Below are 22,154 nucleotides of genomic sequence, written 5' to 3' on the forward strand. Positions count from 1 at the left end.
CTTGGTGCCAGTGGAAGCCACGTTACCCAAGTGTTGAAGAGGAGCACTTTCCAGGACTGATGGGAGGGCTGACAGCCTAGCTCTGGTTAGGCCACAAAAGAAAGCTAATCTTGAAGCTACTAAGAGGAAGGCTGCAGAATCCATTCTATCGGGAATCATGAGAAATTCAAAAAATTATCATAAGCCCATGGGGGAAATATTTAAAAGCCTGAATCCCTGCCTGAATATAGCAAGAGAGAGCTAGTAAGAGGAATTAGATAAAAATCAAATGTTGATTAAATCTTCCTTTTATAGGCGTTCCCATTGTGGCTCAGCAGTAACAAACTCAACTAGTATCCGTGAAGGCAATCCCTGGACCATTCAGTTGGTTAAGGGTCCAGCATGTCCATGAGCTGTGGTGTAGGTCACAGATGTAGCTCGGATCTGGCATTGCTGTGGCTATGGTGTAAGCCAGCAGCTGCAGCTCTGATTTGTCCCCTAGCCTGGGAACTTCCATATGCCATGGGTGCAGCCCTAAAAATAAAATAAAATACAATAAAATAAAAGTTAAATGTTCAGTTACCCCGTGACCCATGAACTTAAAAAAAAATCTTTGTTTTATAAATCATACAAAAATGATTTTCAAAAAAAAAAAAAATAAGAAATTACTTGAAAAGCTACTAGAACTACCAATTTTCAAGTGTAGAAGACTATTGCCAAACAGCTTATTTGGAATCATCTATATTTATTTGAGGAAAAAAATTTTTAAAAAAATTGTTATGTGTAGAAGCTGGAGGTGAGACTCCCTAAGAGAAAAAAAAAATGTTTAAATATTAAAACCACAGCACATGATGCATCATTCTGTTTCTATGTACTTCCTTTCTCCTATCATGAGAAAAATTTATGCAGAAGCTTGTCTTTCACAGATGTTAATTATCAGAATAATGTGAGCTACATTGTTTGCACTTTCCTTTAAGCAGCAAATCCCAGAAGGAACTAAAGAATATAATAGATGTGGTGAAAGTTTTTTCAGAATTTGTAAATGCTACTAACACATGCTGATCACAAAATAATTTTAAACCAAATACAATAAGAATTTTGTTCAATTTCATTCAACTATTAAAAATGAAATTTAAAAGCAACCAGCCTATGTAGGTCAGAATACTGATACGGCATGTTTAGATTTTACAACATTATTAAAATTATTGATTTAAATATTTCTTTTCTTAAATAGCTTTACTTTCCTCTAAACCCATCTTTTAATAAGGCAGAAAGAAGTTTAACCAAAGAAACATAAAATACAGTTTTCAGGTTTTTCTAATGCCCAAGAATATCATCAAATGGCATCTTGAAATCTCAGACAACCAAAAAGTCTATTTTTAAAAAATATGATTTCATCATATTCAATGACACAAACACCATTAGGGCAATGATTTAGATGCTGCATGCCCAGCACTGAATCAGTGCCTGATATATATAGACATTGAACACGTACTTGATGAGTGAAATATAATAACACAGTGAAAAGCAGGAAGTAGAAATTAATTCCATTAACTCTTAATCATGTAGGCCTATCTTAGATGGAATAAGTAGCAGTGTGTGTGCCAGCTCTAAAGAGCATAGTTGAAAGACACTGTGGCTCTTCCTCCTCCAATTCCCTAAACCCCACCTGCAGGCAATTGTGCATTAAAGTTGCCTTCTTAGATCTAAGCACTGAATGACACTTTGGAAGGACACAGCAATACTCTAATGTGATTAACACAGGTGAGTTTTAAGAGTCAGAAGAATAAAACAGTTTAAAAATAAGGCAAAAGGGATCATTGGAACTAGTGACAGTAAGGGTGCTCAATAAACAGTTCTAGAATAAATGAGTAAATTAGTGAATAAAATAAAAGGAGAGATGAGAAGGAGTATATCACAAGGGCATCCTCTCTCTCTAACTTCATCTCTTCAGTTGCCACCTCTACCAACGTTGTCCAGATAACCACATGCTTGATAACCAAAAGCCATTTTAACACAAGAGCTTTAAAGTCCCCTAACCCCACACTTCCTTCACACTTCCATTTGGATGACCATCCTTGAATACTTCCATCTAAAAAATGTGGCTGGCAAAGAGATCCACAGGCAAAAGGTCTTTCTTAGTCTGCTGCTTTGCCTGGGACAGGCATGGTATTAAGCTCTGGAGAAACATCTGCATCCTGTTTATGTTCTCCATTAAGCTCTGGAGAAACATCACATCAGCCCTGGAGCAGGGGTGGGAGTTGGGGGGGGGGGGTGCCATTTAAAGAAGATGAACCATGAAGGCCGCTTTGATGTGCAAGACCACAGACTTGAAGGAGGCACCTTGGCTAAGAGTTGGGGATAAAGCATTCCTGGTGAAGGCCAGCGCCAGCTCTGGGCTTTTTTTCTTGGAAAATCAAGCAGACCCTATAGCTGAAGCCAGGTAAGGGGCAGGCTGGGGTCACAGGAAGTGAGAGTCATGATGAAATAAAAGCTTTAAACTTGCCAGTGACATCACATGATTTCCAATCTGGCCTCCTGACCTAGCTCAACTATCTCCCCAGGACCTATGGAGCTTTGAAATTTTAATCCCTCATCATCTAAGCATTTAAATTTATCTCCTCTCTTTGAAGTCTGCTTGTAGCTTAAGTTCATCAAAAGTAATCCAATTATACCAGAAAATGCATTAGTGTTTCTTTAGGGTAGGGACTCAGCACAAGGAGGTGTGTGAGAGAAGAGGAAAACATAATTCAAAATGTTAATCAGCTGTGAACATCGGGGTTTTCTGAAAGGACAGTATGTCCTTCCTTCTGTTTATTGCTATCACAGAAATCATACCCAGTCCCCCTTTTCTAGCATTCCAAACTATATACTGATTTGGTATTAAAATCACATTTGAATAAATAATGAAAAAGAAGCTCAAGAGAATCTAAGGTCCAAAATATGGCTGAAGTTCTTTTGGTCAGAATCTGAACTTGGCCCTGTTTTCTTTAAAATGAAGGCTTAAATTACATATTTAAAAACCCCTTAAATATTCTATTACTCTTTCAATAAAAAATAGATTTAATATGTTTAGAGTCCATCTGCTGTAAAACCCTCATCAGATTTAGATTGATACAGATGAACATTTTTGTGCTGATAAAATAATTTTAGAAAGCAAAATAAATTACAAAATGTGTGTATTCATTACACACGATTTAGATTTTTAATTTAACTTTTTATTAAGGTAGAGTTGATTTACAGTGCTTTGCGAGTTTGGGTTTTTGACAATGTAATTTTGATGTCCAATTGATTTCTCAAGCACATTCCCTCTACCAATGTCATGGCTCACAGTGGGCAGGGATTGAGATTTATGGTTTTGAAAATACAGGTAATTCTGCACTGTTTTAAGTTACTTTTTACTTCATTCCACTTGTGACTAATTGTACACACTGTACAAAGGACTCTATCACCAACAACTTCTACTGCACCTAATAAATTGCTGCCCTCCAAAGTGTGTGATGGATGAAAGAATGCTCAGAATAAACAAATGAAGAGAGCATGTGTTTAATACCCAGTTTAATCTCCTTTTATTCACTTCTATTAATTTCTGAGATACATGATAGTGGGTAACGTCAGAGTAAGTACTTTGATATGCTTATATGAGTAAAAGGATATTATGCTGTGAATCCATCAGACTGTGTCTCCAAAAGCACAGAAGCAAATCTCCCCTGCAGTCCAGGCTTTACCTGAACTGGAAGCTCATGTTTTGTGTGACCCATGGAAAGACAGTGGTGCTACGGCATTTCTGTACCTAGATGTGTCTGCTCATGTGTATCTCATCATTTATTGTTTGCTGGTCTAAATCTACTTACTAGTAATGATTTTATTTTCAAAAGAAAAGTGATGGGGGACATAAAAAAATAGATTTGCTTGTTTTTAGGTTTGCTCTTATTTAAAATGTGAAAAGTATTTTTCACAAAGAAAATATGTATTTGCATGTGCTCATAAAATATTTATGGTGAAATATACAAAACACAGTCATTTATGATCCCTTAATTAGTTTTTAAGTAGAATAAGAATTTAATTAAATTATAATTTGTTAATTCATTAGTGTTGGACTATAATTTTGACAATGATTTTCAGAAATTAATAGGTCTTGAAAGCACACAATTTATTTGGTTGTTTTAACTGTATTTTCTCTTTATCATTTCCTTCTTTGTTGATATTACTACATATTAATAACAGAAAAGCATCAAGTTTGGACACTTATCTTAAAAAAAATTTAGACATTACCAAATGTCCTCTGCCTAAATGTCACTTTATTAAAAGAGTCTCCCCTGACTACCCCATAAAACTGTAACCTGTCTTCCCAGGAATATCTCTATCACGCTGCTTTATTTTTCTTCGTAATATTACCATTTAACAGTCTCTATACTTGTGTGATTGTTTACTTTCTTACTGCTATAATGCAGGCTCCATGAGGACAGATAATTTGTCTGCTTTATTTGCTGCTGTATTTCCAGAGTCTAGAACAGTGTCTGGCACATAGTAGGCATTCATGTAACATCTATTGAATAAACAGATGCTTCTTAGTTGCATGGACATCAACTGGATGATACATATTTAAAAAGAACACTTACATAATACAGTTTCAAGATGATCCAAATATTGGAGTTTAAATACATTTTATTCCACTTATCAGCAATAAGTAATGTTCAGTGAGCTGATCCAAAATAGATCCTAAAAGAACTAGAAACCACATTCTACAAGGAAATATAAAAATAAACAGCTATCAAAAGATTTTTGGAAGTTCCCATTGTGGCTCGGTGGGTTAAAGACCTGATGTCTCTGTGAGGATGTGGGTTTGATACCTGGCCTTGCTCAGTGGATCAAGGATCCAATGTTGCTGCAAACTGCAGCACAGGTCTTAGATGTGGCTTGGATCTGGTTTGCTGTGGCTGTGGCATAGGCCACAGCTGTGGCCATAAAAAAAAAGAAAAGAAAAAGAAAAAAAACCTTTTGAAAGTAAAATTTAAAATATGCCTAAGGTAACCATCCTAACTCTTGGCTCTTGAGCAAATGGGTAATGAAAATTCTAATTGCTGTTGTATTAAACAAATAAAATGTGTCAAATGTAAAAATATAATATTTTAATAAATTATTTGAAACATCAACTTTAAAATATTTATTCATGATATATTGGGGCTATGGTAGGTGAAAGTTAAATAACGTACTGCCTCCATCCTATCTAAATCTGCCATCTCAATGGGGGACACAGAACCAGATTTCCATGTTTCTCAGCTTTGAGACTAGTAATAGGATGCCCTAGTTTCCCAGAGGGGGTTACTAAACCAAAATGAGGGTTAAGAAGCAAGAAACAAGATGCCATATTTGGGAATCCACAAGAGCAAAGATTGCTGATATATAAAGTACACAGCAGAAAATGATGGGAAAACCAAGGTTTAAGATGCCAAATAGTGATGTTTTACCTTAATAACATGAAAAATTTCTTAACAAAAACCATTTGTACAATAATAGTATATTCTGTAGAGCATGTATTCATTGGGTATTGAGGTCATTATTTCTGCAAACTGACCTAAATTCTAACATTTGTGACTGGAAAAAAATATGACTGGTAGCATTGCAATGAACCAGAGCATTCCCCCAATGATACAGAAACAATCAGGAGAGTCTACATTTTGCCTTCATGAAATGAACCATCTGCTAAGTTGCTGCTTGAGATTTGAAGCTAGTCCCAATTGTTAGTTTATTAAATACAATAAGTTACAATAATGAAGTGTTAAAATTATAACCAACATAGGCAGAGAAGGCTAAAGATTCCCAAACAGAATTATAAAAATCTTAACTTTTCTATTTTTTGACTTGTGGTTTTAATATTACCAGTCTAGTACACTAGAGCTTGTGGTACTACATTTTTAAAAATACAAAGAAAAAATTAAAATGTACATAAAAGAGCAGTTTATTTTGTGCATATACAAATACTTTATTACCCAAGCAATTCTTCAAAAATAGAAGCAAATCTAAAGTAATTCTTTCTGGGAAGGATGATTTATAAAAAACTAAATCTCTTCAATATAATGTTATAGCTTGATATTTCAAAAAATAATTATGTTTAGTAAAATTTTATACAACTTACTGCACATGGAAAACATTTAAAAATGTTTTTTAGTTGATAGGTTAATGTTTCTCAAGAGATTCAGTATTACCAGATATAAATGATGAGAAGATACAGGTCTCCCTAGTGTCATCCCACTCACTTTAATTTACTGGTTAAATTTAACAGAATGAAAATTTAAACCTTAGCTCCAATATTGAAATAGAAACAAGACATCTATATAAACACAAATACACATGTATACACAAACAATATATACACATATGAGAATTTGGGCTGATACAAAATCTTTATAATTCTTTATCCTGTGATTTTTCCAACCCCGAATTTTACTACCTTCAAAACAGATTTAATACTTGTCTGTGTGTGATTATGTGCACACATGTTAAATCATGCAATATAAATTAGCTGGTAACTGTTTACATAAAAAGACTTCCATGAGAAATACAAAGAGTATTTCATCTCATCTTTTTTTTTTTTTAAATGACTTTTTTTTCTTTTTTTGTTTTTTAGGGCGGCACCTGCGGCATATGGAAGTTCCCAGGCTGTAGCTGCTGGCCTACTCCACAGCCACAGCAACGCCAGATGCGAGGCATATCTGCGACCTAAACCACAGCTCATGGCAACGCTGAATCCTCAACCCACTGAGCGAAGCCAGAGGTTGAACCTGTGTCCTCATGGATGTTAGTCAGACTCGTTTCCACTGAGCCATGACGGGAACTGTCTTTTTTTAAGTGAGAAAATTTTAGCTTTGGTCTGACAATGGAAAAAGATTGCATCTTAAGATAGCTCTTTCTCTTATCCAAGACAAGACACTAGGTTAATTGAGAAAAATAATCCTATAGAAAAACCTCTGATCAATATGACAAAAAAAAAAAAAGCTATAAATGCTGAATGAAAGACTACAAAATACATGGCCATTCTCAAAAGTCAGAAAGGCAAATATGAGGCTCTCATAAACGAAACACATCTTAAATGGTGGACAGTAGCCTGGTGAAGAAATGAGGAGTCTGAATCACAGAGAAACTAGTTCATAACTTGCACCTGTGGAGAACACACTTGAAAACACACTTCCCAGGGCAAGAGGGAGTCCCAAGGAAAATTCTTTTCACAAAAGGGAGGCTCTCAGTTGAAATATCAAAGCACTTGAGGAACTAAAATGCTGAGAATAAGAGAAAGTGGCACATTCAAATACACACACTCCTAGAAAAAGAGATAGTAGATGAACGTGAGAGAAACTTTAAATGAATATATCTAAAATATACAACTCAACAAAGACAGGAAGAGAAACTATAAGGCAAAAAAGGAGAAATGAAAAAAACAGGCAGATCTTTTTAAGAAACAAAAATAAACTTTAAAACTGGTGTTCACCGAAACCGAATTAAATAATAATTTACACACAAGTTAAGCAGTAGATTAAACCTAGCTGAAGAAAGTGAAATATTAAATTGGAAGAGAGATTTGAAGAAACCACATAGAATGAAACACAACAGATCAAAGAGATAGGAAATAAGAAAAAACAAACTAAGAGATATGAAGGTTAAAGTGAGTAAGTCCAATTGGTATATAATATTGATGCTATAGTTTTCAAATTTAAATCAGATTGAGTCCCAAACAGGATAAAGCTTCAAAATTCACACCTAGGTAAAAATATGAATAACAGTATTTGTTTTAAAATGCAGTGTAGAATTTTGGAGTCAGTGGTGTCTCACTGCTATTTGGGATTGCCATACTTCTTAGATAAATAGGTATGTGGATTGATCACCTCAAAGTCCTTTTAGAGGCAAAATTTACTACTTGTTTATATAATAATTAATAGACAAGTAGGAAGAAAAGCCAAAGCGTCAGTGAATGCACAGGTAGAAATAAAGAATTTGTACAAATGAAGAGGTCGATGGAACTGGATTGAAAAACCACAATTCACTGTCAACTCACATTTTGGAACCAGAGGCACCCACCCTAAATTTGACAGATGTTTTGTTTTTTTGTTTTGGTTTGGGGTTTTTTGGTTTGTTTTTTTTTTGTTTGTTTGTTTGTTTTGTTTTTAATCCCTCCTATACTTTCTGCCCCCCTCAGAAGCATAAGGTCTGGAACAAACTCTGTTGGGGGCGGGGGTGGGTGTGGACTAGACCACTATCCCACTGCTGTGAAGTACTTGCTTGGTGAGACAAAGTGCGACCTTTCCATTCTCCTCCCCGTAAATATCACATCCACACCAATTCATAGCCAACTTTCAGAAAACAACTGAACAAGGAGTAGGGACAGAAACCCTGGGGGCACACTGCATTGCATCCTGGAAAGGGGTGTGCCCACAAGCAAAATGCTACCTTACACTGGAAAGAGCAGAGAAAAACACAGCTGAGTACATGTGCATTTCTGAGATTGTAGGTATCTGCCTACTACCTCTATGTCAATATCAGAAGTCACAGAAAATTTCTTTTTATAATAGCAGAACAGGACTAGCTGAAGCACGTTCATACCGGACACTAGGGATGGGCTGGGAGCTTGGCAGTCCACCTAAACAGACCTGTTAAGGACAGCTCAGTCCCCAAGCAAAGAATGAATGAGGTCACGCACGAACACAAGTTCTAAGTCTTGGCAAGCACAAATTCTAGATTTAGGTAAAATTAGAAATAAATAAACAGTAATATACAGGTTCTATAAATATCATGCACAAAAGAGGAAACAATATCATCTTGCAGACTTAGATGTTGAAAAAGCCCCTTTTAAATTCGCTACTTTAGTAGTCAGTGATTTTTAGAAATAAGCATGGTCAAGGATTTAAGAAGCCAAATCTTTATGAAAGAAGAGCAGAAATTAATATGATGAAAATAGGCAAAGACTTAAAAATGAGATTTTTACCATTATAGGATAATTGGACATATTTGCAAGCCATAATATATACAAAATGTACAGTGGTGCTAATAATACTATTGCTTATATTATCAAAGTATTGAAGAAAACATTATACTTAAAGAAAACATTATTATCCAAAAATAAGAAATTGGTTAAATTATGGACTGCCACTCCAGAACTTCCCAAAATGATTTTAAAATAGCATATTCAAGTTATGACCTGTAATTACTCGAAAAAAGTTAGGAAGTATGAGTAATATGTTTTATAAAATGTTCATGCATACATAGATTTGCATGTGAGAGAAAAAAGGGTCTGAAAAGCTAACACTAAAAATTTAATAGAAGCTACCGCATGGTTGTGGGACTATGGTTGATTCATATTTTTATTTTTGGCTATCTGGATTACAAAATACAGATGAAAAAATCAGAACATTTTCTAAGACAAACATTTATACAAAATTTTTAAGCCAGAGTGTACAATGATATGAGTTAATGAATGAGCAAAATCTTTATAAAGATTTGCAAAATTAACTATAGCGGAAGAAGTAAAACTTGAACTTGAGGTAGTAGTGGACAAAGTGATACTAAAGAAAATAGAAAATATAAGAAAGCTCTCCTAGAAATTTTTAAACAAATGAATAAAGAGATAAAAATATTGAGGGAGACAATTATAGAAATGACAGGAACAATATAAGTTTATAGTCTATGCATGATATTTTTTCTAAGAAAGAATTTAAAAGTTATAACAAAAAAAAAATCCATGACATTATGGAAAACTCTCCTCACTTGAGAAGATTCAAGGAAGCAGACAAAATAAGCTTACTATATTAAAGAAAGACTCAATAAAAACAAAAAAAAATATGGAAGCAACTTCTAATTGTACACAAATAGTTCACTTACCCAGACTGTCAAATAAAAAAAACAAACAAGAAAACAAAACAGATCAAAGGGATAAAAATCAGACTGGCCTTAAGTTCTCAGCAATCATATGTTAGACTACAATGATATCACAGTCTTCAGGTTTGGAGGGAAACAGTTATAATTTAAGAATGCTAATTTGAATCAAATGTGTTGCATGTATGAATGCTGAAAAATTGTATTTTCAAGGTATTCAAGAATTCGGAAGTATTCAATTCTTGTATTTGTTTCTTATAAAATTCCCTAAACATATACATGAACAGAAAGAGATGAACTTAAATAAGAACTCAAGAAAGAATTTATGACCTGAAGGTTTTATGCTTTCCCTTATTCAAATTGGAACCCAATCTTGGAAATTCTTCAGGATTTTTTCCTGTAAGGGATGTCTTAGATCAAAGGCAGAGACTAGTTTCATAATGATTCTGTCAACTATCTTTGTCCATTTTTACAATTTTTCCTCTAGCAAGAAATGTGTTTCACTTTTAATAAAGCTTCTTCTTAATATCTGTTGCTATTCTCCAAAAAACAGACTAACATGCCCACAATGGCAGATTCACTTATGTGGTTGGCCTGGTAGCTTAAGAATTGCTTAAGGAAAAGTCATACGTACCTTGCCAAAGCAAAGCCACACAGAGGCACATATTGGCACATGTTTTTTCCAAAGGCTTTGACCACTGGAAACTTTAAAATGCACATTAAATCATGGTTGAATTTTTTGTTGTTACTGTTGTTAAATTCGAGAAAACTGTTCATTACTAATGATCCTGTGGCCATCATGTCCATTACAAATCTCCTCTCCTAAACAGGTCCTAGAATGTTCCTCTGGGTTCCTTAAAAATAACCATATGGGAATTCCCGTTGTGGCTCAGTGGTTAACGAACATGACTAGTAACCATGAGGTTGCGGGTTGGATCACTGGATCACTGGCCTCACTCAGTGGGTTAAGGATCCGGCATTGCCGTGAGCTGTGGTGTAGGTCGCAGACACGGCTTGGATCCCATGTTACTGTGGCTGTGCCGTAGGCTGGCAGTTGGAGCTCCGATTCGACCCCTAGCTTGGGAACCTCCATATGCCGCAGGTGTGGCCCTACAAAGACAAAAGACAAAAAAAGATTAAAAATTAAAAAATCATTATATGAAACACAATTTTAACAAAGTAAAAACATACATGTAGAAGACAGACTGAACTAAAGCAATATAGTAAAAATGGTTATCTAGGAATTAAAGTTATGTATATATTTCATCCAATTTCAAAATTTTCTAAAATAATCACCTTTTACTTCTAAACTAGAAAAAAAGTCAGAAAAATCTAAGTGCATATAATTTTCATATACCATATAGTGAGTGACACATTTGTCTACAAAGTATTGTAAATACTATGATCTCGACTAAGGAAAAGAAAGATAAGACAAATCCTTCCAAAATGATAACAGTTACATTTGATAAATGACAGAAAGATGATTGATTTATTCCTTCTCCTTCTCCATATTCTTTTATTTCATAAAATAAAGATGCATATTGCATATGCATAAAAATGCATAAAATAAACATGCATTTCATGTTGAGAATAAAACTTTAACCAATAATGAGGATAAAAATTTCCATTTTTTGCATGTGTTCATGTGATTATTACACTAGCATTAATTTTTGCATAGAACTTTCAAAAAAGGGATAATCCTCTTTTGATAAAGGTAAAATATAATTTCCTAAAATTACTGCTTCAAATATGTATTAGAATTAACATGATTATTCATTAATACAATATTTAGATTTTACCTAAAAGAGAAGGAAAATCTTTAAAATAATTGCAAAGGGTTGAAAATTTACTGAGTATCTAGAAGCTTCACATATAGAAAGATACTGACAACTCTAAATAAAAACATCAAACACTGATTTTTTTTTTTACTATCATACCATCAATCTGATTCTATTTGTCATCTGTCAAAGAATTTTTGATTTCAAAAGTACTTCAATAAAAAGAGGGGATATGTGACAAGTAATAAGACAAGAGAGGGGATTACTCATTAAATTACTAATTGGAACAGAACTTGAACTTTGCCCTCCAGGCAGATACAGAAAAATCATCAAAGTCCGATATGTGTCCCCAAACAAAACTTTCTGAAAAGCAGCAATACACATTTTTAATTTAAAGACCACAGTTCCGACATTTCTGAGGTGGCAACATTTATCACTGGGCACTGGGCGGGGGGCAGCAGTCCCACCTCTTCACAGGATAGCGAAAGGGCATCTTAGCTATGGGATGCTTGCTCTACCAAGACCACTCCTACTTTTCAACAGCGGGGGTTGTGTAACTGGAAAAGCAGGAGTGATTTGTTTTTCTTCTAGATGTCAGTCCACTGAGATCTGAAACTTATGGCCCTGCTTGTTTCCCTTGGGCCCCTAGTAATGGGAATTGTCTTTAGACGATGCCTACCAAATCCCTGTCACATAGCAGCGGTCGACCTTTCTTTTCAATCTATGCACTTTCCAGGAGTTATAAATTAGTTGACTTTCAAGCTCGATGAGATGGCATATGCCCTAGTTTGAAGAACAGATGGAGGCTTGGGGGAAAATTGTTTCTGCAGGCTTGCTACAAGCAGCTCTGCTCCATAAAAGTGAACCATTCGCACTAATTTCTCACATAAATTATATAGGCAGCAGGGAGCACCAGCCCATTCAGCAGAAAATCTTTCATCTAGCTTTCGGAGGTCATCTAACCAATTTAAATTAAAGTTATTTCTGATACATGGCTGTATTTTCATTCTGTACACTTTTAAGACATAGCAATTTACATCAAATAAAAGAATGGCATTAATTGTATATGCCGTCCCCTCTTCCAAAAAACACAGAACAGCACATTAATTGCCAGAGGATTCTTTTTTTTCAAGACTTCTAGAATAAGCTCTGCCTATTAATTAATCACAGAGGAATTAATAGTGGAAGTGTGGCAGCCTTCTTGTACAAAAATCAGGTAAATTGTCACTTCTCTTGTAAAATTTGCCTTACAAATTCTACTAAGGCCTGTTATCCAAACTAAGCCTTTGGCAGTTATCAAAAGGAACAGAAGCCCATGGCAATTCCAAGAATACACTCACTTTTCTCCATGTAAAACAAATCATTCAACTCAAAATACATTTGCTTACAAGATTTCAAAAATCAGTATCAATTTTTTCTGAGGGGGTAATGAATCCTTAAGAAATTGAAACACTAAGAAATTGAAGACATCAGAAAACTAAATTACAAATCAAAATTGCAGAGTTTTGAGAACAATATATTTAGGGTTAATGGATCAGGTATCATATCACAGTGTGACTTACTTTAAAATGCAGTAGTATTTACAGATAATGAGCTATCATGGTTTGGGGCTGATTTTAATTGTAAGAAAATTAGTGCACATTTTAATAATAATTATATTCAATAAATGTTTTTCCTAGTAGGAAATTATCAGTTATGTCAATGAAAACAGTCACATTGACAGAGCTTTTTATAGTTCATGAATACCAATGCCTCCAAGAACTTCAAAAAAAAAAAAAAAGAAAGAAAGGAAAGGAGAACATCCTGGAGAAGAAATTCTAAAATAATCACCTATGAGTGTTAGGCGACTAAGGGGTTGACACAGAATTGACGGTATTGACCAGCCACCATCAGCAGAAGATTTTAAAACAAATTTAGTCATCCAATTAACTTAAGTAGAGCATTTTTTTTCTTGGATGTTCAGACTGGACATACATTTTTAGTCATTTAGAAAGAAAAATAAACTTGTCGTTTTGAAATTTAAGAAATCAATAGTCATTGGGAAAGCATTGCATATAACCCAAACATTTTCAAGGTAAAAGTTCAACCTACAGAAACGATTGCATATAACTCTGGGCTGTGCACTCAAATTAACTTGCTGGTGCTAATCTTGCTAATTTGCTACCAGAAGACTAGGTTTCTATGGCTAATTTCTAATCAATGTTTGTCCTTTGAAGTATTCGGTGAACATCTCAAAACATAGTTATTTTTAGTAATTATGAAACAAACTTTCCTAAACCTCCCAATTAAAAAGGGCCTGGAAGAACCTAGGGACCTAGAAATTATCGTGTGAGTGAGGTAAGTCAGAAAAAGGCAAGTATCATATGTAGATTACATGGAATCTAATAAAAAATGATACCAAGAACTTATTCACAAAACAGAAACAGACTTAAAGATTTTGAAACCAAACTTCTGGTGAGCAAAGGAGAAACAATGGGGGGAGGGATAAATTAGGAGATTGGGATGAAAACACATACAGTATTACATATAAAATAGATAAGTAACAAGCACCTACTCTATAGCACAGGAAACTCTACTCAATACTGAGTAATAACCCATATGGGGGAAGAATTTGGAAAGGAATGGATATATGTATATGTAAAACTGATTCACTTTGCTGCACACCTGAAACCAACACAGCATTGTAAGTCAACTATACTCCAAAAAAATTTAAATTTAAAGAAAGGGCAGGGGGCACACACGAATCATTCAGTACATGGTCATCACAGAAGAGGAGAGGAAGGCCTGGAGAGTGAGAAGCACAGTCACGAAAACAGTGTCTAGAGAAAGAAAATATGCAGGTAACCAGTCCTGGGGTATTTTACATTCATTCAACACACAGCACAGGACACTAGCTCTGTGCCAGACACTGTTCCAAGCACTGCACTGGGATAAAGGAGTGAACAAGCTAGGGATATACAACGTCTCAGTCTCAGAAGTCCTTAGGATACGTCATTTTATTAACCTTCATATTGGCTCCATGGCAGCTTCCTATCTGCTTTTCATTCTCATCTTTCCTATTATAGGCTAAATTACTGTATTTTACAGTTCTTTGTAAAACAGCTTAAAATACTGCAGCATTAAAGTGGGATATAAATATATAAATAAATACATGTAAAACTCACTGGTTAAAAAGAAACAAAAGTACGTGTTTAGTGACCTAACTAATGTTAATATGTGAATTAATGTTCTAATCAAAAAACAAAGGTCTGTGACCCAAGGTTTAATCAACACGTGATTGAATAATTAGTAACAGTAACCTCAGGGGAAGTGCCCTTGAGTGGTGAACTTGCATACATCTCCAAGAGGCCAGGGAGGGAGATATTTTTGGGCCGTGAGGAGAGCTGCCTACAGTCCACGATCACCTGTATCTGCCTGTGTGCATCGTGGGCACGTGGCTCTGGCTTTATTGATTTCATTTCAATATAACTGGCAACCAAAGATCATTAACATATCAAATTAAGGTTAAGAAAGCAAGAACGCAGAAATGCCCAGACAGCAGTGCTACTCGGGACAATGCCACCTCGGCATTGTCAAAGGAGGGGTTACAAGTGCTGAAAGATGAGGGGTTGAGGCAAAGCACAAGCCCATTTTGAGCTTTTCCCTTTTTGAGACAATTTGAAGGTTTGTGATTTTCAGTCACATCTGTAATAGGCTTTGTATTCTATCCTGATTTGGCTAGACAGTTAATGTCTGTTTCTTACTCAAACCTTTCTAATACTGGAAGATCCTTAAGCATGTTCGTTTGAAATTTAGTGGAAAACAATACTCTCTTAGCGCAGCCCAGTGCATGTCACATTCTGTCACAAAGCATATGGCGTCATGGACAGATGGAGTAAGGTGGTTTCTACTGACATCTACTACATCAAAATGTCTATAAAGTAAAGACATTTAGAGACACCTTAGTGCAGTTGTAGCTATTTTCATCTTATGGCATCAGAATAAGTGAAACAGTTTATAATACCATAAATATTTTAAAAAATCCAATGTGACTTTTATACTTTACTCCAACTCTTTCTCCCAATGTGTATGTTGAATACTAGAATATTCTTACACAATTTTAAAAGTGTCTTAGAATTTATAATAAAACTAAATTTTATAATGCACCAATGGTACATATTTTGCTCCTTATTACGTGTGTAAGTAATAAGTGCTATAACCAAATTCAAGAGCGACTACTTGAAATTATTTCAGACTCCTGTCCAAAATAAAGAATTAGAATGGACTTCTGGCTTCTTCTCCTGGGAAAACAGGGGGTGGGGGGGACATGGATTCTAGGAGGAAACAAACACTTAGAGGAAAAGGAGGAAGGAGGAGGAAAGAGGAAGGAAAAGGGGGGGAAGGGGAGGAAGGAGAGAAAGATGGTGAGGAGGGAGAGGAGAGAGGCAGGAGGAGGGTTGGGGGAGGGAGCAGGAAGGCGCATAGGGAAGGAGGGAGAAGAGTGAGCAGTGGGAGGAGGGAGAGGAGGACACCTGAGGAGACCTGACGGCTGTCTTAAACTGCTGGGTGGAGAATGCCTGGCTGCAAAGGAGAGAGGACAGTTCACAGAAAAGCAGGGTAACCTCCCACGATTTCATATTCCCCATGACTCCTGCTTGGAGCCTTGGCTTTGGTGTGAATTGAAAGCTCCTCTCCACCAAAGAACCACCTTCTACACTTAGGCCTTGCTTCACCCCTCCTTTAAGCAGCAGAAGTGGAGAAAACATGCTGAATATTTTGCAAGTTCGTATGATTTTTTTTGTCTGCAGAATGTCCTCTGGGTACAGTGCACCGCACCCCACACTATGCTCATAAATGTATCTTATATCACAAAAGTACAGGAGATTGAACAGTGGAAATTTAAGGGGTAGAAACTAATACAATTTTTAAATATCTACTATTCATGCTGATTATCTGCTTTGTAACTTACTTAGAGGGGTTAATTCTTCTGTTGCCTGTACTCTGGATATTGAAGATATTAGCAACAGAATAAAGTCATGTTTCCTGAATGTTAGTAGAGTCAAAAAAAATATTAAACATTTAAAGCAATTAGTACGCTTTGTAATGGAGTCAACCACTGGTAATCAAGAGTTCTTTAGCTATATTTAGAAAATGCACATTTAAAAATAAATGTAAAAGTAGGTAGAGCTTGCTTGGTAGATTTCACAATTTAGATTAGATCCATTCATCTTTCATAGATCATTAACTTGCCACCAACAAGCATATAGAAAATTTTACTAAAAACATTCTGTAAAACGTTTTTTATATTTACCAAGGAATATATGATCATCATGACAAACATATATATATATATCAATCTTATTTTCATTTTAATAATAATTCTCACATAGATATTAGTCTTTTATCTGCCTAGCAGTTTCAGGCATTTATTTTTGACGGCCATTCTCTTTATCTAGAGCAGCACTGTCTAATACGGTAACCATGTGGCTACCTATATTAAAATTAATTAAAATTAAACATTTGGTTTCTCAGCTTCGCTGGGGACATTTCAAGTGCGTAATGGCCACATACGGCTGCTGGTAATGCACTGGCCGGCACATATGCACAAAGTCGCATGAGTGCTCGGATCTTTAGTGCTACCACGTGGATACACACGGATCATGGCACTGGGTCTGCCCTGTTATTTTGGCATGTGGAACACATGACCATTTCATGTGCCCTGACCTATGATGGTAGTTCAGGTAGCGGGCTGAAAAACCTAAACTGGCAAAGATGTTGACCTCTTTCTAACTCTTCCTTCTATGCTCTGACTTTAGTAAGTCATGTATTCGGTATTAGAGTGCCTTTATTATTTCTAGAATGATTCCAATATGGCCATGGTTGGGTCGGCTAATCCAGAACAAGTACAGGGGGAGCATGAGGTCGTGGGCAGGGATCTTCTCTCAGCAACTTGACAGGCTGCAATGAGCCCGAGATGCAGGGAAGACCTTCATCAGGGTTCAGGGCAGTGACTCTTTGGTCTTTCAATCAGGCCTCTGGAAATTTTGATAAAGGAAACGGATCTCCTTGCTACTTAATTACACACACCATTTCAGGTACTCGTCACTGCCCTTGGAGTCCCAGGAATGTCACAGGCAGCGTGGAGAGGGGACAGGTATTTTCCTGGGAATCATGGCTACCAAAGAGCCTTCAGCAAGGGGCAAGCTATGGCATGAGATGAGAGGTGTGCTTGACGAGGCCCCGTGCACTCTGTCCACACACACGGAAATACAATGCAGGATTTGGGGGTGTTTGGTTACTTTGCTTTTTGCCAGGTACATGGATGGGGAGCCCTGCTTTTTTCAACATTCAAGGCCCCTTGCTTAGAAGTGACATCCTAAAAGAAGGCCTCCTGGTCTCACCAAGTATCAGACTTTTCCCACAGGACATGCACCAGGGAATAAATATGAATATATTGAGAGACTGTTTGCAAGCCTGTGCTTAATAATTTTAATGTTTTATCTTCAACACTACAGCAGTACAATTGAAATATGGTTGGCAAAGCTTTAAAAGATAGAAGTCTACGGGTTACAGGATAAGATGCTTCTTTAAATGTATGCTATTAGCCTACCAGTGGCAGTGAATAAATTGCTCCCTCTTTATTCTGACTTTTTAGTTGCTGAATCAGTACAAAAGTCAATAGTAGCTTAAAAGAATTAATATAGCTATAAAAAAGAAAAGCAGTTTATATCCCTTTTGACTATTGGGTTATCAAAGATAAAGCAAGTGATTCATTCCATATTTTTATTATTTTCAATATGAATTTTTTCTAGTCTCTTGAAACTTTAAAAAGATACTCATAAGATTATCTGAATAGGTAAAAAAAATTATGAATTCTTTTTATTGATACAATTTTTATGTGCTATAATTACATTAAACACCAAAATCCACTCACTTTTTATAAAGAAAGATGGCATATTCTTTTCCTAAAAAGGAATGAAATTCTTAAGAACCTCTACAATATTATCTTATATGAATTGGTACATAGACAAATAAACACAAAATCCATGTAACTGATCAAATATAAGCAAACCCCCAAATTCAAGGTTTTAAGACTAAAATGTTAAGCCTAAAATATCTAAATTAGTTATATTTGCTATACATTTTTCTCATCATTATGCCCATTTTCACAGAACAAATTCAAATTTTAGTAGAGAGAATTAAAAGCAAAATAATAATGTCCTTCATGCTCCTAAAGTTATTATGACGGAATTTAGTAATAAGGTGACTTTCAGATTTCTCTTGTCAAATAATTTGTAATAATCCTAAATTCAATAACTGGATATCACGTGGACTGCTCAAGACTTAGGAATGTCTGACAATTATATGAAAACATTTAAAGACATAGTAGAAACAATGCAAACAATTATTTTAGTTTTTTCATAAAGGAAGGAAAAGGCTAAATTTAATGAATCTTTCTAAACTACTGACTTCGATGAATCCTTCACTTGGATCATTTTTATTTTTTAACATAAACTTATTTGCAACTAATGACAACAATTCTGATGTTCACCTTCAGACACTGCTGTAGGACTTCTTCATTAAATGGGTCAACTGCTAAATTTAAAATGATATTTGGCAAAAACTGTTTATGTTCCCTAACCTGATGTGATATTCACGCGTGTACAACCGCTTTTCTGTCTTTAGGCAGAGAGGCCCTTTTAGCTGATAAATATCACCCCAAGCGAAGTCCTTGATAACAAAAACAATTAAATAGAAGCTGGTTAGAGATCAGCATTCATTTTTCAAATTAAATGTAAAAGCCTTCTCCAGTTAAGAGATTGGCAAGTTTTTACAAATAACATCAGTGAGCCTTTTCGAAAGAAACACAGACACATTAGAATGGAGTCATTAGGCAATACATTTATTTTGAAGCCAATTAACCTTTTGTCAGAAAAATGTCGGTGCTGTAATGGTTTCAGCCGCGGAGGTCAGCCTCTAACAGGGCAAGTATGACAGCCACTGCGCTGGCTGACACGCGCTGCAGACAGAGAGGAGGGGGCAGCAGTGAGAGCTGGCCTTCTTTTGTATTCCACTCTGCATTTCCAGGGACCAGACAATCCTGACCTATCCATTTAGGTAATTAAAGCTTCCATTTGGAAGTGTCCTGCAGGAAGGTGAAATTTGGGGGAGATAAATGGCTGGTGTTCTCTGTAACCAGCCACCAGTTCCATCATTTGATAGACTGCCTGAAACAGGCGGGGATGCCAGGTTCTCATAAAAATAGAGATGAATTGGGCAGCAGGCAATTCTCTAAGGCAAAGCAACTCTGTCATTTTCTTTTTTGCAGGCTATAATTTAATTGTTAGTCAAGGTGGACGGCTGACACAAGGGGGCTTTCTCTAAGAGCTTACTCACCTTCTTCTCCATTCGCCGAGAAATCACTCCAGCTTATTTATTTATCAGCCAAGTTTGTTTGGCATTGGGAGATGTCACATCTATAGCAAGCACAGCTGGTTCTCCCAGCTGTGCCCTGACTTACCTTCCACGCTATTTTGTTTCCTTTCGAATCATGTTCAAGGGCAATTGGGAAGTCTCCTCGTTCATAAAATTTTCGAAATGCTGTAGGCTTGGTTGGTCTTTCTTTAAATGCTCCTGCAGTTGGTGGGCCTCTCACCTTCAAAAAAAAAAAGAAAAATAGGAATTTGGTTTTAAAACATTGAAAAATGTGTACTGAAAGGACTTTGGTTTTCTTTAAAGTTACATTTTGTGCAAAATGTTCTGGAAGACACACCAAATTATCCTAAAAATGAACAACAGAAATCTCAATAATACAAACATTTGGAGAAGAAAATTATTTCATAGTCACTACTAAGGATTTACTTTATTTCAAGCTACTTTACAAAGCATTCCTAGAGAATGTCACTTTAAAAATATCACTTCATAAGAAAGAAAAGCCAGAACTAGTATACGGAAAACATTTTAATAGAAGCAACTAAGCTAAGCATATTAAAACATTTAAGATTCCAAATAAATGCAAATTCTAATCTCAAGTCTGAGATACTTTGTGCAACATTGAAGAAATAAATTTAAAATAACTCCTTTAAGTCTTTCTATATAAATAAGATGGTAGCATATATTCCTATGCAATGAATATTAACGACAAAACAAAAATAAGATATAAAATTAAGTAACTCCTAGAAGAGAACATAAGCAAAACATTCTCTGACATCAACCCTACAAATATTTTCTGTCTCCCAAGGAAACAGAAATAAGAGCAAAAATAAATCGATGGGATCCAATCAAACTGACAAGATTTTGCAGAGCAAAGGAAACCATAAACATAAAAAACCAAAAAGACAAACTACGGAATGGGAAAAAAATAGTTTCAAATGATACAACTTACAAGGGCTTAATCTCTAAAACATACAAACAACTTATACAACTCAACAGCAAAAAAGCCAATAACCCAATTGAAAATGGGCAGAAGACCTGAACAGATATTTCTCTAAAAAAGATATACAGGAGTTCCCGTCGTGGTGCGGTGGTTAACGAATCCGACTAGGAACCATGAGGTTGCGGTTCGGTCCCTGCCCTTGCTCAGTGGGTTAATGATCCGGCGTTGCCGTGAGCTGTGGTGTAGGTTGCAGACGCGGCTCGGATCCCGCGTTGCTGTGGTTCTGGCGTGGGCCGGTGGCTACAGCTCCGATTCAACCCCTAGCCTGGGAACCTCCATATGCCGCGGGAGCGGCCCAAGAAATAGCAACAACAACAACAACAACAACAACAAAAAAGACAAAAGACAAAAAGACCAAAAAAAAAAAAAAAAAAAAGATATACAGACGGCCAACAGGCACATGAAAAAATGCTCAACATCACTGATTATTAGAGACATGCAAATCAAAACTATAATGAGGAACCACTTCACATGTGTCAGAATGGCCATCATTAACAAGGTGACAAATAACAAATGCTGGAGAGGGTGTGGAGAAAAGGGAACCCTCCTACATTGTTGGTGGGAATGTAAATTGGTGCAACCATGGTGGAAAACAGTATGGAAGTTCCTCAGAAAACTAAATATACAACTATCATATGACCCAGCAATCCCACTCCTGGGCATATATCCGGACAAAACTTTCACTGAAAAAGATATGTGCACCCATATATTCACTGAAGCACTATTCCAATAGCCAAGACATGGAAACAACCTAAATATCCATTGACAGATGAATGTATTAAGAAGATGTAGTATACATACACAATGGAATACCATTCAGCCCTAGAAAAGAACAAATTAATGCCATTGGCAGCAACATGGATGGAATAGAGACTCTCATACTAAGTCAGAAAGACAGATACCGTATGATATCACTTATATCTGGAATCTAATATATGGCACAAATGAACCTATCTACAGAAAACAAACAAACTCAAGGACTTGGAGAACAGACTTCTGGTTTCCAAGGGGGAGCAGAGGGAGTTAGATGGACTGGGGGTTTGGGCTTGGTAGATACAAACTATTGCATTTGGAGTGGTTAAGCAGTGAGATCCTGCTGTGTAGCACAGGGATGC

The 22,154-nt window shown here is 35.9% G+C and overlaps 1 protein-coding gene across 2 annotated transcripts in view; it reads right to left on the reverse strand.

Annotated features, from left to right (window-relative positions):
- Nucleotides 1-22,154, reverse strand: part of PACRG (parkin coregulated) — a 500,701-nt gene that overhangs the window by 411,396 nt on the left and 67,151 nt on the right. For both annotated transcript variants that reach the window (XM_021071855.2, XM_085022303.1), the window contains exon 2: nt 20,125-20,259. In XM_021071855.2, the coding sequence (XP_020927514.1) occupies nt 20,125-20,259 (135 nt within the window). The remainder of the gene's footprint in view (nt 1-20,124; nt 20,260-22,154) is intronic.

Source organism: Sus scrofa, chromosome 1 (genome assembly GCF_054392235.1).
Source record: "Sus scrofa isolate SSC_HxYL_T2T_F1_AM1 chromosome 1, Sscrofa_HxYL_maternal_Yorkshire_Landrace_v2.0, whole genome shotgun sequence".
Lineage (NCBI taxonomy): Eukaryota > Metazoa > Chordata > Mammalia > Artiodactyla > Suidae > Sus > Sus scrofa.